At 44.6% G+C, this 15,526-nt stretch overlaps 2 protein-coding genes across 3 annotated transcripts in view; one reads left to right on the top strand and one right to left on the bottom strand.

The window, feature by feature from the left end:
- Nucleotides 1–15,526, top strand: part of ARHGEF33 (Rho guanine nucleotide exchange factor 33) — a 43,972-nt gene that overhangs the window by 23,806 nt on the left and 4,640 nt on the right. For both annotated transcript variants that reach the window (XM_031466865.2, XM_031466866.2), the window contains exons 10-15: nt 952–1,035; nt 2,059–2,142; nt 3,814–3,962; nt 4,959–5,123; nt 7,480–8,302; nt 12,632–12,771. In XM_031466865.2, the coding sequence (XP_031322725.2) occupies nt 952–1,035; nt 2,059–2,142; nt 3,814–3,962; nt 4,959–5,123; nt 7,480–8,302; nt 12,632–12,771 (1,445 nt within the window). The remainder of the gene's footprint in view (nt 1–951; nt 1,036–2,058; nt 2,143–3,813; nt 3,963–4,958; nt 5,124–7,479; nt 8,303–12,631; nt 12,772–15,526) is intronic.
- The window catches only part of DHX57 (DExH-box helicase 57), a 117,702-nt gene that overhangs the window by 100,058 nt on the left and 2,118 nt on the right, over nt 1–15,526 (bottom strand). Inside the window, exon 2 of the mRNA XM_064494566.1 lies at nt 2,535–2,663. The gene's annotated coding sequence lies outside the window, so the exon portion shown is untranslated. The remainder of the gene's footprint in view (nt 1–2,534; nt 2,664–15,526) is intronic.

Below are 15,526 nucleotides of genomic sequence, written 5' to 3'. Positions count from 1 at the left end.
AAAATATGATCCAAGCCACAAGCTGCAAACTCAAATGCCAGTGGCATTCACGAGTGGAAGTGAGCTGACTGTCATGCGAGGTGGACTGCTGGGGAGTGAGCTTAAGTGGAGCACACACGTCCTTCTACAAGGAAAAACTACCCAACTTTATCCAATTATTATGTAGGGGAAAAGACTGGAGATGCTAGATCTTCTGATATTTTAAGAGAAGCGGGAAATCCAGAATTTTGTGTGAAATTTTCTTATTTTAAAAATATTGTGTGGGCTAATTAAAATTTATCTTGCAAGCCAGATTTTGCTTGCAGTTAACCTCTGTATATCAATGATTCTCAACTGTGATTAATAATACAAACTTTACAGATTATTTACTTGTATGTAATGCTAACCCTCTAATGCTGCTTTTACTCATTTGTATTCAGTATGCTTTCTTGAGCTGAGAATTGTTATACCTATGGGAATATAACTTTGGAAGGTGAGAATGTTTTCCTGAGGGGCTATTCCATAGGTGAATATGCAATTACTGGAAAAAGTTGAGAACCACTGGTCTAGACACCATGAGATGGGTTGGACAAATCTCTCATTTGGATGTAGATGATTGAAATGAAAAATAATTGAAAACCGAAATATGCATTTTTATCGTTTAACAATTTAAATGTACTTTTTCAACATGACCCCTCCTCCCATGCCTTGGTTTACCATTTCACATTCTCTCATTAAAGCAGGGTTATTGAATTTTGGTTCCTAAGTCTATAGGGATATTTTCCTTAAAACTCAAAAAGATTTTTTTAAAGGTGAATAAAAAACCAAAAAGATATTAATAAATACATTAAATGAATGATTATAATAATCTCTGCAAAGTGCTCCTTTTTGATATACATGACTATAAACATATTAGTTATTATCATTCCTGTTTCCAGGTTCTCACCATGCATTTTTATGTTTGTTTTCAAGAATAACTTTTTGGATTATTATGTTGCTTACCTGAGGGACCTGCCTGAATGCATCTCTTTGGTTCACGTGGTTGTTCTGAAGGAGGTAAGTTAGCTCTACTCGGGCACTGCCCTTTGGTTACACGTGTAACTTTATGACGTTGCTCATCCACCCAGGAGATACACCACATGCACTCGGAGCTTGTTCTCCAGGCTGGGGAATGACCTGAACACAGCCCTTGACACTCCTCCTTGGGGTTAAAGGAGCCCACTCAAGGGTCAGTACCACTGCTTTGGTCTTTGCCCTGCCTTCCTGACCCTCTGTTCCATTCCGCTGAAGTACGGACAGAGTAAACAGGTGTATTGCTGCAGTGATGTTAGGTGCTAAATAAACATATATATAAATATATAGTTATTTTAGGTAAATAGAGAAGACCTATATCAGAAGCTCTAAAGTTAAGCATTAATCCAGTTTCACAAGAGGTGAGAGGCACTATTAATTTTCTACTTCAACCCCCTACTACTCCCAATGCAGTATGCCTACCGCATGTTGGCACTCAGCAAGTATTTGAGAAAGGAAAAGAGAAAGGGAGGGAAGGGAAGAGAAGGGAGGGGAGGGGAAGGAGGGGGAGGGGAGGGGAAGGAGGGGAAGGAAAGGGAAATGGAGAGAGTCCAACATGTTCCCTGCTGCCAGGCCAGCTGATCAATTTCTAATCATATTCCCTTCTCCATTCTCATGAGGCTCTGATCCACCCTTAGTACCTATCAGTAAACCATTGTAAAGATTACTTGCTAAAGAACTGTAATGAATTTAATCAATTCAAACACAATCTGTTGAGTGCCCAGTGTGCTAAGACGGTGTTGGAGGGTGGGAAGAAGGAGGGAGTATTTGGAAAGCTTGGTAGATTCAGAAGAAGTATATGATAGGCTCCCTGCTGGAGAAGAGTTGTCTCCCTAAGCATGTCCCTGAATAAGTGGCCTCTCCAATGACAGATCAATGCTTCATGATGCCCTAGAGGAAGAAAATGCTCTGGGAGTAAACCCTTCTTACCCTGGTGGACCTGACTCTGGGGCTCTGCAACCAGAGGTGGAGGGACACTGAAGACTGACTCCAACTTTCTCTCATTAGGGTGATGAAGAGATTAAGTCTGACATCTACACACTGTTTTTTCACATAGTGCAGCGCATCCCTGAATACCTGATACATCTGCAGGTAGGCATGGCTGGGCAAGCCACTAAACTGCTTCCCATGATAAACAGTTGCCTTTGGCTTCCAACTGAAAGACACTAAAGGGTCAAGGAGTCATTAATATTTCTAAAACGTGTTTAAATGATTTAATTGTTATGATTACTCCATCTCTGCCTTGTGGTATGAGCTAAAATCTCAATCTCTAAAAATGTTTGGCTCATGACGCTAAAAATGAAGTTCTATCTTCATTTACCAGCAATCCACAGTTCTGTTGACCCAAGACCTTTCTATAGCAGCTCCTGCTAGAGCCTGGGTACCAATTCAGTCCCTCCCACCTTGGTCCTACCGCCATCTAAATGCACCCCCTACCTCACCCCCTGGGCATCTGAGAAATATCTATATAGCCTCCCACTTACCTGCTATCCTGACTACTTTCTTTTGGCCTGCGTCCAGGACAATACATTGCTCGTGTCCTGTGTCACAGAAGCACGGAGAAGCTGATGAACTGACTTCTTCACATCGTTTTCCCACAGGGCGGGTAGCACCTTGGAGGCAGAAGAATTGAGATTCATCAGTACCCCTGCCAATCCCTCTCCTTCCCGCCACCCACCTGTTCTGGTGTAATTGCTGACTCCTCCTCCTAAGTAATTCAGTGAAAGCATCTCAGAAATGCTTGAGATTTATCTCAGGCAGTAGGAACCCTATGTAAATATTAAAAAGACTTTCAATTGTGCATGGCTTTAGATCTTAAAATCATTTTCTCACCATAATTATCTTACTTAATCTTTTCAACAATCTCATAAAATGGGTATCATTATTACCATTTTTTTAGATAACGGAATGGGGAGTCAAAGAAGTTAAGTAAGTTGCCCAAGTTAAGACACCTAGTAGGTAAAAAAAAATCTAAGACTGAAACCCAGGTCTTGCAAGAAATATCTAAATAAGGAAGGGCCCTGGTTTTACTGTCTGCCTTGAGTTCGAATCCTGCCTCCACTACACATCAGATGTATGACCCAGTGAAGATTACTTAACTTCACTGTGCCTTGATTTCCTTATTTATTAAATGGAGGTAGTAATAATTACCTAACTGGGTTGTAGTAAAAATTAAATGAGAAAATAATGTAAAGGGCTTAGTGTTTGGCAAAGAAGTACTCAATAACTATTAAAACTTTCCCAAATCCAACTAGGATGCATGTTCCACTACAGCACAGCAGGCAATGTAACGGAGTGGCATTGGTGGGGGGTGGGGGTGGATACTAGACCAGGTTGGATCATAAACATCTCCTCACTTCCAGCCTTGCAAATGCCTGACATTTGCACCACTGGTCAGACTCTTTTGGATTTCAAGGCATTGCTTATAGGCAGTAATTGTCAGAATGGCTTCATTACCTCAGAGATCTAATTAGTAGATCCTTCTAATTTTTCAGATGGAATTATCTTATGTTCAAATTCAACTCAAACAGGAGCAATAGTGACTATTATTTTCCTGTGGTGTGATGGACAAAGAGAACAGCAATAATAATAAATAATAAAATAATAATAAGTTCAGTCTTACAGTTTGTAATCAAGTTGGCCATTTGCATTGTTTTGATTAAATGGCTACCAAACTCTTACAACAGATCAAGGCAAGGCACAGAAGAGACAAAACTTATCATTCTAATTATGCACTGCTGCTTCCTTTTTTCCTCCATCCAGAACGTCCTGAAGTTCACAGAGCAGGAACATCCTGACTATTACCTACTTCTGGTGTGTGTTCAGCGCCTGCGAGTATTTATCTCACACTACACCCTGCTGTTTCAGTGCAATGAGGATTTGCTTATTCAGAAACGGAAAAAGCTCAAGAAGTAAGGTTCTGATGGTACAGTCTAGAGGGTTGATCAAAGGTTTCTGAGGCCAGGGATGCAGATGGTCAATGTGAGTGTCTGTCACCAGTAACCACAGTGTATGTAAAGTGGCTGAAATGCAGTGATGGGGTAGAAGAGAAGAGAGATGGGCAGGGAAGAGAGGTGGCCAGGCTGGCTACAGGAAGGAGGTACTTAACTACCTGGTGGAAATTACTTTAGAAAAATAAGCACTTTCACTCTAATGCCTACACAGACCTTCTATTACTGCATGTTGCTAACCACTTCAAAAATAGTTGTTTCACTAAACTTGCCAGGTTTAAAACTGCAGTTGAAAGGTCAGAATGTGATTTCTTTCATTAATTCAAGAAATGTTTATTGAGCACCTATTGTGTATCAGGCACTGTCCTATAAACTGAATATACTACAAAGAACAAAACAGACAAAAATCTTTGCCACCTGGAGCTGACTATTTAGACCAGTTAGTAAGTTAGATGGTGATGAGTGCCATGGATAGAAATAAATAAGGGAGGGATGGTGGTTGAATGGATTCCACACTAAGAAGAAACAGGAAGGGCTGATTAGGGAGAATCTGGGCTTCAGAGGGAACAGAAGCAACCCTTAGCAAAGCTTCCTAATGACCTGGATTTCCTTCAACCTCATCCCAACTCAACGAGGAAAGCAGAATCACTTCTGTGGGTGCTTTACCCCAGAAAAAGATGCTATCTCCCAAGTCAGGGCTCCTCTAAAGGACGACATCTCACCGTATCCCCCTTATACCCACACTCAATTCAGCCAATGAATCAGCATTCCTACTCCTACCCAGCCTTTAGCTTGTACCCTATCATGTAAGCAACCTGGTTTGTAGAGAGCCCTGGAGAGAGAACTTTACAGCTGAGCTTCATCTGAGAAACACTATCTTTCTTGGTATAATCTATGTGTTCAGAGAGCCAATTTCCCACTGTACACCCTGAGAACTATTACCTCCATTCCTGTTAGGTCATCCATGGCAAAGCTGTACAAAGGGCTGGCTTCCCAGTGTGCAAATGCCGGGCAAGATGCTTCTCCCACTGCAGGGCCTGAGGCTGTCCGTGACAGTGGGATCCACTCAGAAGAGATGCTGCAACCCTACCCTTCTGCTCCCAGTTCTGGCCCTGCTGTCACGTAAGTACCTGTTGCTGTGTGAAGGTTAATGGCAATGCCCTCAGGTCCCAGGCAGTCTGTGTGGGGTAGCACACCAGCCTGCATTAGGAGTATAATCTACAGGACTCTCCTCCCTCCAGCCCCATCAGACTGTATGTGGCAGACAAGAAGCTGACCCCATGCTTGGATCCCAGAGGAAGGTACTAAGGTCAGGCAGCAGGCCTAGAGGCTGGTTACTGGAATAGAAGAGAGTGCCATAAAACTACAGGAAGGCATCTTGCAGCCCATCAGAAGGGTGGGAACACACTTAAGGTCTCCAAAAGATTTAGTGGAGAAAAACGGAATCCTGGTTGGGGGTCAGAGGAAGCCTGAGCTCTGAGGATGAGAAATAATAGGTCTGAGGTGATACAGACAGCATGTTGTTTAGTACTTCCCAATTCTCCTTGAAGCTTCTTCAGAAAGTGACTTCATGAGCTCTGTTCTTCGCTTATGATAGCTTCTCCAAAAACTCTTTTGGGCAGTGACTGGATTTGACAGTCTTTTAAAGTTTCTGCACACAACTCTCTTGCACACTAAGCTCGATTCTTATTCAGCAAACTTCTTGATCTTTAGGATAAAGATCAGGCCATTTACATATCTGGAACTTATTTTACCTCTGAAGGGTAATTCAACTTGGCTGCCTTTGAAACCAGGAATTCTGTAAGAATAAGGGAAATCAAATCTCTAAATTCCAGATCCCTACTTTACCAAATACAGACAATTCTCAAAAAACGAATTCTTCAGACCAGTTTCTACTTTGGTTTTTCTTATCTTAAGGAAAATTGAAAAATCACGCAAGAAGCTACTTTTCTTTTCTAAAACTACAATGAAGTGGGAGGTAGGCAATTGAGATTATTTCAATTTTTAATCACTAGTTTTTAGAATACCAATTACAATCACTGGAAGGAACAACTAATCAATAATACAAAATAAATCCTGTTTCCTTTCTGCCTTCACCTCTTAAAACAGAACATTTAGAGCGAGGGATGGAAGTGCAAATGTGCAGAGGCAGGAGGGAGAAATTTCATAATCATTCTGAAAACCCATGAGACATTAACCTTCCTATAAAGAGAGCCCAGGATGATTTTCTTCCTATAGAAAAAATCGTAGAATTCCCATAGGGAGAGAACTTCACACAGAAAAAATACATTTCCAGGAAGTAGAATTTTACTTTGTGGATCACTTTAGCAGTTAAGACAATGATAAAACTATTTTCTTTGAAGTGAGACAAATACAGCCAAAAAAATGAATCCCGAGAGATTATATCCAGGCTGAACAAGGCTTTCCCAGGCTGTTGCACTCTGCCTTGGGAAAACAGCCAGGAAAAAACCCAATAACAATCATACAAGTTGAGAGAATTCAAGTCAATATTGCTTTTTACCTCTGTAAACCTGAGACCTAATTTTCATCTTGGGACCACCAGAGGCTAGCGTTTACATCTTCATTCCTTATGCATTTTTGTGGCAGAATCAAGTATGAATAACGTAGCACAATAACCAGTTTGGGTCAGTATCTAGTAGTCTACTCACATCTGTCTGGCAATTAAATTCCAGCAGAACTGGCAAATCACATCCAATCTAATGGGTATGCTATATAAATTATTCTTTATCCATGATTAAACAAAAAAACCCTCCATGAAGTTGGGTATATTCAGAGTGACAGTCTTTCACTTTAGTAATGCTTTTGTGGGTGGAAGTTTGAGATGACAGATACAGCATGCTCTATGGCCACAAGGAATTTGTTTTTTATTATGAAAATCTCAAACATCCACAAAAGTAAAATGTACAGTGAATCTCACGTACCATCATCCACATTCAAGTCATCAAGATTGTACCCCACTTCCTTCATCGGGCAATTTAATTGTTCTTAAGCATTAAGACCCATGAGTTGAACAAAAGTTGTTTCCATTATTCTACATGACTCTACAAGGGCATGAAAGGGAAAAAAGAGGTGCCTTGGGGCCTTGACACGTGGTAGGGAGGGTCAGGGCTTCCACACAGGGAATGAAGAGCACCTTGGCCTACCAGCCATCTCTACGCAGTGCGTCCTCGCTCAGACTGGTACTTCTGGCATCCCCTTCACAGATGGTCACTTTCACTCTCCCACTTGGGGGACCAGGGTCGTAGGAACTCCTTAATTGCAGAAGTCAGTGGCGCTTGGTGGGTAACTTGTAGGTGCCTGGGTTGGGGGAGGTGGGGGACGGAGAGGAGAGGAGCTGGCAATTTGCCCCTAAACTGTATCTAGCAGGAAGCGTGTTGCTCTCAGCCTTGCTGCTCGGTGAGAGGCCTGCACCAACAAACCGTGAGCACACCTTTTGCGTTCTGTTTCCCTTTTAAAGGCATTTGATGCCCCCAGTGAAGAAAAGCCAACAGCAGCAAAGCTTGATGGAGAGCATGCAGCCCGGGAAGCCCAGTGACTGGGAGATGGAGGGCAGAAAGCACGAGAGGCCCGAGAGCCTCCTGGCGCCGGCGCAGTTCTGTGCCGCCGAGCAGGACGTGAAGGCGCTCGCCGGGCCCCTGCAGGCCATCCCGGAGATGGACTTCGAGCCCTCGCCGGCCGAGCCGCTAGGCAACGTGGAGCGCTCCCTGCGCGCCCCGGCCGAGCTCCTGCCCGACGCCCGCGGCTACGTGCCCGCCGCCTACGAGGAGTTCGAGTATGGCGGCGAGATCTTCGCGCTGCCCGCGCCCTACGACGAGGAGCCCTTCCAGGCCCCGGCCCTCTTCGAGAACTGCTCGCCCGCCTCTTCCGAGTCCAGCCTGGACATCTGCTTCCTGCGGCCCGTCAGCTTCGCCATGGAGGCCGAGCGGCCTGAGCACCCGCTGCAGCCGCTGCCCAAGAGCGCCACGTCGCCGGCCGGCAGCAGCGGCGCCTACAAGCTGGAGGCGGCGGCGCAGGCGCAGGCGCAGGCGCATGGCAAGGCCAAGCCGCTGAGCCGCTCGCTCAAGGAGTTCCCGCGCGCGCCGCCGCCCGAGGGCGTGGCCCCGCGCCTCTACAGCACGCGAAGCAGCAGCGGCGGCCGCGCGCCGCTCAAGGCCGAGCGCGCCGCGCAGCCGCACGGCCCCGCCGCCGCCGCTGCAGCCGCTGCTCGCGGCGCGCCCAGGACCTTCTTTCCCCAACAGAGGTCCCAAAGCGAAAAGCAGACCTATTTGGAAGTAAGGCGGGTAAAGTAAAACCGAACCCAAACGCACCAATCTGGCGTTCCCGGGTCTAGATTTCCAGGGTGCAACCTGGCCTCACCTAGCGTGGAAGGGAAGCAGGCTGGTGAGGTGTGGGAGCGGAGGCCTGGCTGGACCAGGATGCTCAGGGAGAGCCCGGGTTCAAGGCTTGTTCCTCAGTGGCCCAGGGAGGCGGGTATTAGCGCCCATTCTGCAGTACCAGCACACAAGAGCACACCATACCTGTATACATATATACATATGTATGACGTCAAAAAGACTTGGGTTCCTCTTAGACCTGCATAACATCGCCCCTGTCCCCATTAAAAAGTTAGAGGTGTTTTCTGCCTGCCTGCTTAAGCTGTGGCACCTCCCCGTTGCACTTCACTTGTCCCCGATCTGTCCGTTTCTTCCTTTGCCTGTTAGGCGCATCCCTTGTTTACCTGTTCAAAATAGTGAACCCTGTGTGCCAGCCTACCCGACTCCCTGACCTACACCCCCCTTGTGTGCAGCTAGGGAGGGGCAAGTTGCCCTGTCTCACTGGGGACTCCCTGCAAAGTTAGCTGCAAAGCTAAATTCATTTCCGCTGGCTTTCCTTTTGCCTGGAAAAGGGTGTCACATCACTTTGAAGGCTCCAGTAGGACAAAGACAACACAAAATAGTGAAGGAAGTGTTGACTCACAAACACCTTCTTTGGCCTCTATGTGGATGTTTTGTGTTTTGATGTCTAACCTTGGTGTCTGCAAGCCTTGGGGTATTTAAAGAGGTGTTTAAATACATATCCACAAAAGAGTAATAGTTCCTGAGAGAATACGTAATTTCTCTGTAAGTAATTGGAGCAAGGCAATTTCTGATTAAGCAGAGAGTAACAGGGTGGCTTTGACCTTTGCCCCCATCCTTCCTGTTTATCATTCTGGAGTTGGTGGTTAGGGTTTACAGGGCAGCTCTGTATTGATTTATACAACTTGAAAATGACAGTCCAGGACGCCTTTACCTGTACTAAGGAACACTTGCAGCCAGCACTGGAGAATCCTTTGCCTAGGTGAGAAAGGGTTTTTCCCCCCAGGAATGCGGGCTCTGTATTCCACCTGTTCCCATTACCAAGTGAGAGAGAACTCCTTTCTTTCATTCATTTTTCAACAAACACTTAGCACCTGCCTGGAACCAGGCTTTGTGCTAAGTGCTAAGAGTTCAGAAATAAATGGCATCCAGTCTCTGCCCTCAGGACCACTGGCTTAGCCCAGGAAGGACACACATAAACACAGAATCATAGTAAACTCTGGAAGCACAAGGCTGGGTATTAAACCCTCCTGAGGTGATGATGGTCAGAGAAGTCTTCTTAGATAAGTTGAACGTCTGAATTCGATTTTGAAGACTGCTTAGAAGTTGGCTAGGTGAAGGATGGGGTAGGGAAATAGGAAAAAAGGCTCATGAGCCTTTAAAAAAATAAAGCAGGGTGAGCCTTTCCTTTTGAATACTGTGCCACGTGGGAGTAGTGGACATTATGGCAGAGAAAAGGGCATATGAAAAGCCTTGGAGCTTGCAGCCCACCTGGACTCCAGGAATGAAAGTCTGTGTCTGGTTCCTGAGAGGGTAAAAACTCCTTCATATGCTCAGCTAAGGCCTCTGAGTCTCCCCGGGATTCTCAGATTTCCTTCTGCCTCTGATATTCAACCCTGAACTTTATAAAACTCCATTAAGCAAAATTACCTAGACAAATCAAAGTTAGGCATGTGTCAAAGTTCATTAACCAGGGAAGTAGAAAGGAAATAATAGTGCCAATTCAAAGTGACTTGATATGGGCAGAGATTTACATACAAAACCCTGTAACTAGTGTAGTTTAAGCTGCAAAGAATGCTTTTATTTCATATGTTCATAGAAATGTCTTCTTTTCCCTAGTTGACATGTGAACGGTTGGGAGCTCAACAAATGCCAGGCAAAAACCATTCATTAGAAATAACAAGTAGTATTTTACTTGCTAAGCAAATATTTTAATTGCTGAGAAGCAAACAATGAGTAAAATATCTGTGGCTATGTATCAGACATACCAAATAACAAAAATTTATCAGGGACTGTTAATCAGACATACTAGACAGCAAGTTTTATCCCCTGACAGTATCAGACAGAGTCCAGTCAGTTCAGAAAGTGACACTAAGGAGGTATCAAATGGAGGTCAGTTAATAGAGGCCTTTTCTCTTTCAGTTATCAGTAAATTTTCCAAGCATATGAATTTTTCAAAGTTCACACTGCATATTTCTGTTTATGGATAAAATTCTTCTTTCTAAAAGCTCAGAAGGTGTGGATTGGTGGGAGTCCTAGAGAAAGGTGGCATGCAGAGTCCAGGTGGGCAGAGGCTGTGGGTGAGCATGCTGGGGGGGGGGGGGCCTGCATGTGTGTGTGTATGTGTGGGCATTCATCTGTACTTGTACATGTGTGTATCTGTGTGCATGTTTGTGAGTGTGTTTGAGGTGGGAGCAAGATGGGGGTTTTATTTGCAAAAGATTAACCCTTCAAAAGCCCCATCTTTAAAGGTATCAGCTCTTTCCTCCTGAGATGTGCAAAGTTCCTGGTGTTCCATCTCCTCAAATATACTCTGTGTATCTCCCACCGCTGCCCTCAGAGCCAGCCCAACCCTAGTTTTTAAATTGTTCTGTCTCTAAGAGTCAAGAAAGAGGACAGTATGCTTTAGTGAAAAAAGAGCACCCGACTAGGTGTCAGATCTGAGTTCTAGTCTTGACTCTGCTGCCAAATAGCTGTGTGCTTTTGGACAGTTCATTTGGCTTCTCTGTGCCTCCAGTTTTCGCATCTGTGAAAATGAGACAGTATGTATTTTACCGACCTCACAGGGTTGTTGTGAGGATAAGGCCAAAGAAGATAAAGTTTGTGAATATGCTTTGTAAAGTATAGAATGTTATAAAAATGCAAGATATTATCAAGATTGTGATTCCAGAGAAATACTTTCCTGAAATTATGAACAGATTTAGTTCCTAAAAAGTGCCTAAAAGGACCACTTCTCTAATTATGGTCCTTGGGCTAGTAGTGAATATTATCACCCAGGAGCTTGTTATAAATGCAGAATTTGGGCTCCATCTGTGCTGAGCATTTTAGCAGGATTTCTAGGTGATTCATGTAAACATTAAGTGCAGGTGGGCAGGAGATTACCTTAAACCACTGGTTTTCAAAATCTAAGTGTGCAAAACCATTGTCTAGGTCTAACTTCAGAGATTCTGATTCAGAAAGCCTGGGGTGGGGCTCAGGAATCTGAATTTAAATAGAAGCCTCAGCTGATCCTGTAGCCTCAGGACCACACTTTCAGAAACACCACACTAAGCCACCGAGATGCTGATCTCCACAGTTTAGTTATGAATCTTAGGAAGATCTCAGAAAACCTCTAGCTCTGCTACTACAACTCCGAGTGAAAGTCTCAAAGTCAAACCCATGTTTTCTGAAAAAAATTCATCCCCACTCTTTGCTTCTCTATCAGCAAGTAGTCACCCATCCAATTCATGAAATTTCCATGGTGGTTTTTGCTTTGACTTCTTAAGTTCTCTTTTTTGGATTCAAAATCAAGCAGCTATTTTTGGCTGCTTTTTAAAAAGCGTTCACAAAAGAGAGGACCTTATTTTTTAAATTTATTTTTACTTTACACTGTAAATAGAATGGATTAAGAATTGTAAAAAATGGGAGGGAGGGTATGGCCCAGTGGTAGAGTGTGCGCTTAGCAAGCATGAAGTCCTGGGTTCATTCCCCAGTACCTCTATCAAAATAAATAAGTAAATAAATAAACCTAATTACCTCTCCCCCCTGCCAAAATAAAAAAAAAGAATTATAAAACATGTATTAAAGGCATATGTGCAGGTTGGAAATATTAGTTGACATTTACTTCTAAACAAATTTGACCTCTCAAAAACGCCTTCCCTCATTAGCGTCTAAAATGGAGAATTAGGAACACGAGTTTAAAACTAGTATTATAATCAAGGAACATTCTTATTTTGTAGAGAGAGAAACATACCCAGAGCTTTGAGGGGACTACTAGTGGTTTTCCAGCAAGACAGTATTGTTACCCGAGTAAGAAGTTAATCTTCCTTTATTTCCTGACCTTTAATTGTTGTTATATCATAATCCTACTCTAGACTATTTGCTTTGACAGAGAAAATTTTCCTCTTTTCAACTGATTCTTAATTAGCCTAGGCTTGCTTGGGGGAATAGGGTGCCCACCGTTAGTCTTTTAGGGAGGGAGAGGGACGGTGACAAGGTTAAAAAAGTTGTCCCCTAGTCAGGATCGATATTCTCTTTGGAAAAGAGTAAAAATACACCTCTCTCTTGTGTTTTCAGGAGATGCACTTAGAAGACGCCACCAGATTCTGTCCAAAGGAGGAAAGAGAAAGCGAACAAACATCTTTCAGCGATCAAAACCCCAGGCAAGACCAGAAAGGGGGCTTTCGCAGCTCCTTCCGCAAGCTCTTTAAAAAGAAGTGAGTAGCCTTTAGACAAGACAGCATTGTAACTCATTTCCCTGTGGTCTGAGTCTTGAGGGTTTAACAGTCATAAGTATCAAGTAGCCTGGTTTCACACAACTGCTTCAAAGCTCAGTGCCTGCACCCAGTAGCCACGATTCCTGCCAGGTGAAGATGTTTCTCACTGTACTCTCCTAGAGTAAAAGCAAACGCAGCTCTGTCCTCTGCCTCTTCTATCTTTTAGCCCTACCTTCCTTGTTCCCAAAATCATGTGTCTTGAAAGGGGTGAGCAGAGGAGGTCCCCTGGGAAGTGAGCTGGTGACAGTCAAATCCCCTTTGCCCGGGAGGAGTGGGACCCATTATTGCGAATCTCCCCACCGGTGGGCAGCGCTTTGCCAGCCGGGCCTGTAGTTATCCTGGTTGCTCGCACATGTTTTGGGGGACCTCTGCTAATGTTTTCCCTAGCAGAAATGATTGAATGGATATGGCTTGGGCACTAGTTTAAAAAAAAAAACCACTTTACTGGAGTTTCCATACTCCATAGGAGGCAAAAACAAGGCATTTCCCTTCTGTGGTCCTTACTGTATGAAATCACCCACTGGTCATTTTGGCCAGCATTTATTAGCACTGTCTCACAGACTGGGAGACCGTGGCCAAACCCCAGCATGAAATGTAAGAAGAAAGAGCTGAGCATTAGCATTTGATGTAGGGGGATTCTGCAGGCCGGTGCTGCCTGCCTGGGAGATGGCTGGCTCCCTCTCCACTGGTCCTCAGGCCGACTGCCCTCTCCCTTATGGAGACTGTGCCTTAGTTTCTCTTGGTAGAGGAGGTTCTTGCTTTAGGTTTTAAACATTAAGTCTTCATATTTTAGTGGGTGGAAAAGTTAAAGACACTATTGCTGCCTCTGGAGAGTTGCCGGTAAGTGAGGAAGCATAGGGAAGTCACTTTGTCCTTGAGGGTGGAGGTTTCTGGCTGATTTAGATAATGGTCTTGGAAGAATTGGGGGCTGGCCTGGAGTGAGGACTTTTGCGGTTGGTTCGTCAAATTCCTCTCCTATGGGGAGGGTAGTACTGAGATTAGTGGGTCTCTGTTGGTCCCCGCCTGCTGGTCCTGGAAGAAAAGGGAAGGGGAGGAGGAGCAACAGCCCTGCAACGAGGCAGCCCTACTCCTGAGCCCCCTTTCAGTTTTGCTAAACTGGGCCCACGCATGCGTGCCTCCTGCCAGACTCCCTTTATTCATTGGGTAACGGGCTAAGAATTGTATCTCTCACTCTAGGATCACAGATTTAGGTCTTTTCCGACCCAGTACTTACCTTGAGTTTGTCAGGGGTGGAGAGACCTGGAAGCTAACAACTGTCCGGCCTGACCTTGGGATTAGGCTCCTAAATCCTTCTAAGGATTCCAGACTCCTAAGGGGACTGCTTGAGCCTATCTTGTAATTTTTATTTATTTATTTATTTTTAAAATTTTATTTATTTTTGTTTTAAAACCACATTATTTCCAAAGCAGACAGCCACTTTTTGCCCAGTGCCATTTATCATGACTGGGTACCGTTGGAGAGCAGTGAGTCACGGATCTACCACTGGTTCCTTTACAAATTCCCGTTTTGCAGAGAGATGTAAGCAAACTCTGCCAGTTACCTGAGGCAGAGGGCGTGGACTTGTCCTCTCTGTATGCAGGGGGCAGAACTAGGAGCAACGGGTAGGAGGAAGAACTTTCTAAAAATGCAGCTGCCTGGAACTGGGGTTGGCTGCCTCGTGAAGGAGTGGGTCCACTTCTGGGGAAGCTAGATGGCCCTGGTCAGGGAAGCTATAAAAGGGATTTCCGCCCTGGGTGGGACTGACGCCCGAGTGAGTTCTAGTCCTGAGATTTGCTTTTTCTGTAGCTTGACTTTGTTGTAGATCAGTCTGGGTGATCATATCTTTTTAACATCTGAAACAAGAAATGAATATGGCTTTGGGACCTATAATTTTAAAGACACATAATGGACAAGACCAGATTTTATCTTTCTCTAACCCCCCTACTGCCCTTGGTTCAATGCTGAGGATTTGCTGTGGACTCTCCAAATTCATGCTGGTTAATTGCTTTCAGCCCCCTTGCAGCTTTTTAGGCTCCTTCCTAGAGGGCTGGGTGGATCCCCTCAGTCCTTTTATCCTTTCTCCTAGACTAGTCCCTCCTGCATCAGTTCTGTTGCTGCCACCAGTCCTGGCACTGCCCTTGTATTTACAATCTGAAGTGTCACACGGATGGAAGTAAAGGTGGCACCACACAGATGGCTGCTCCCTCTGGCTTTTTACATCTTGTGTAGGACTGTGAGCACCATCGTGTGATGGCACGTTGGGGACTTGGCAGGGTATAAATAAGCAGTTTGAGTAGCTTCTCCTGAGTGTTTTCATTTACAAACCATGAAAAGTTTGTTCCATTATCCTAAGGTAGAGAGGAAGGGCAGGGAGACCCCAGCATAGCACAGAAAGTTCAGAGGCTCTTAACTCAGATGAGAACACACGATTCTTCTCCTTAATGAAACATTCTTTATTATGTGCGTGTACTGTGTGAGACATTTGTCTAGGAATCGTGAATAACTTGCTTGGTCCCAGCCGTTATTAGAAACTTGGACTCTGAAGCCAGGCATGTGGACAAGTACAGGGAGGAACCAGAGACATTCAGCCCCTCCTCCTCCTCCTGTATGTCGGGAGGTCAGGCTGGCAGCAAGCCCTTGACTTCAAGATGTGGTTAATTCTGGGTACTGGAACCATGGAAAAAAAGAGGCTGGC

This window comes from Camelus dromedarius, chromosome 15 (genome assembly GCF_036321535.1).
Source record: "Camelus dromedarius isolate mCamDro1 chromosome 15, mCamDro1.pat, whole genome shotgun sequence".
NCBI classification, from domain to species: Eukaryota; Metazoa; Chordata; class Mammalia; order Artiodactyla; family Camelidae; genus Camelus; species Camelus dromedarius.
This window is presented reverse-complemented; position numbering and strand designations above follow the sequence as displayed.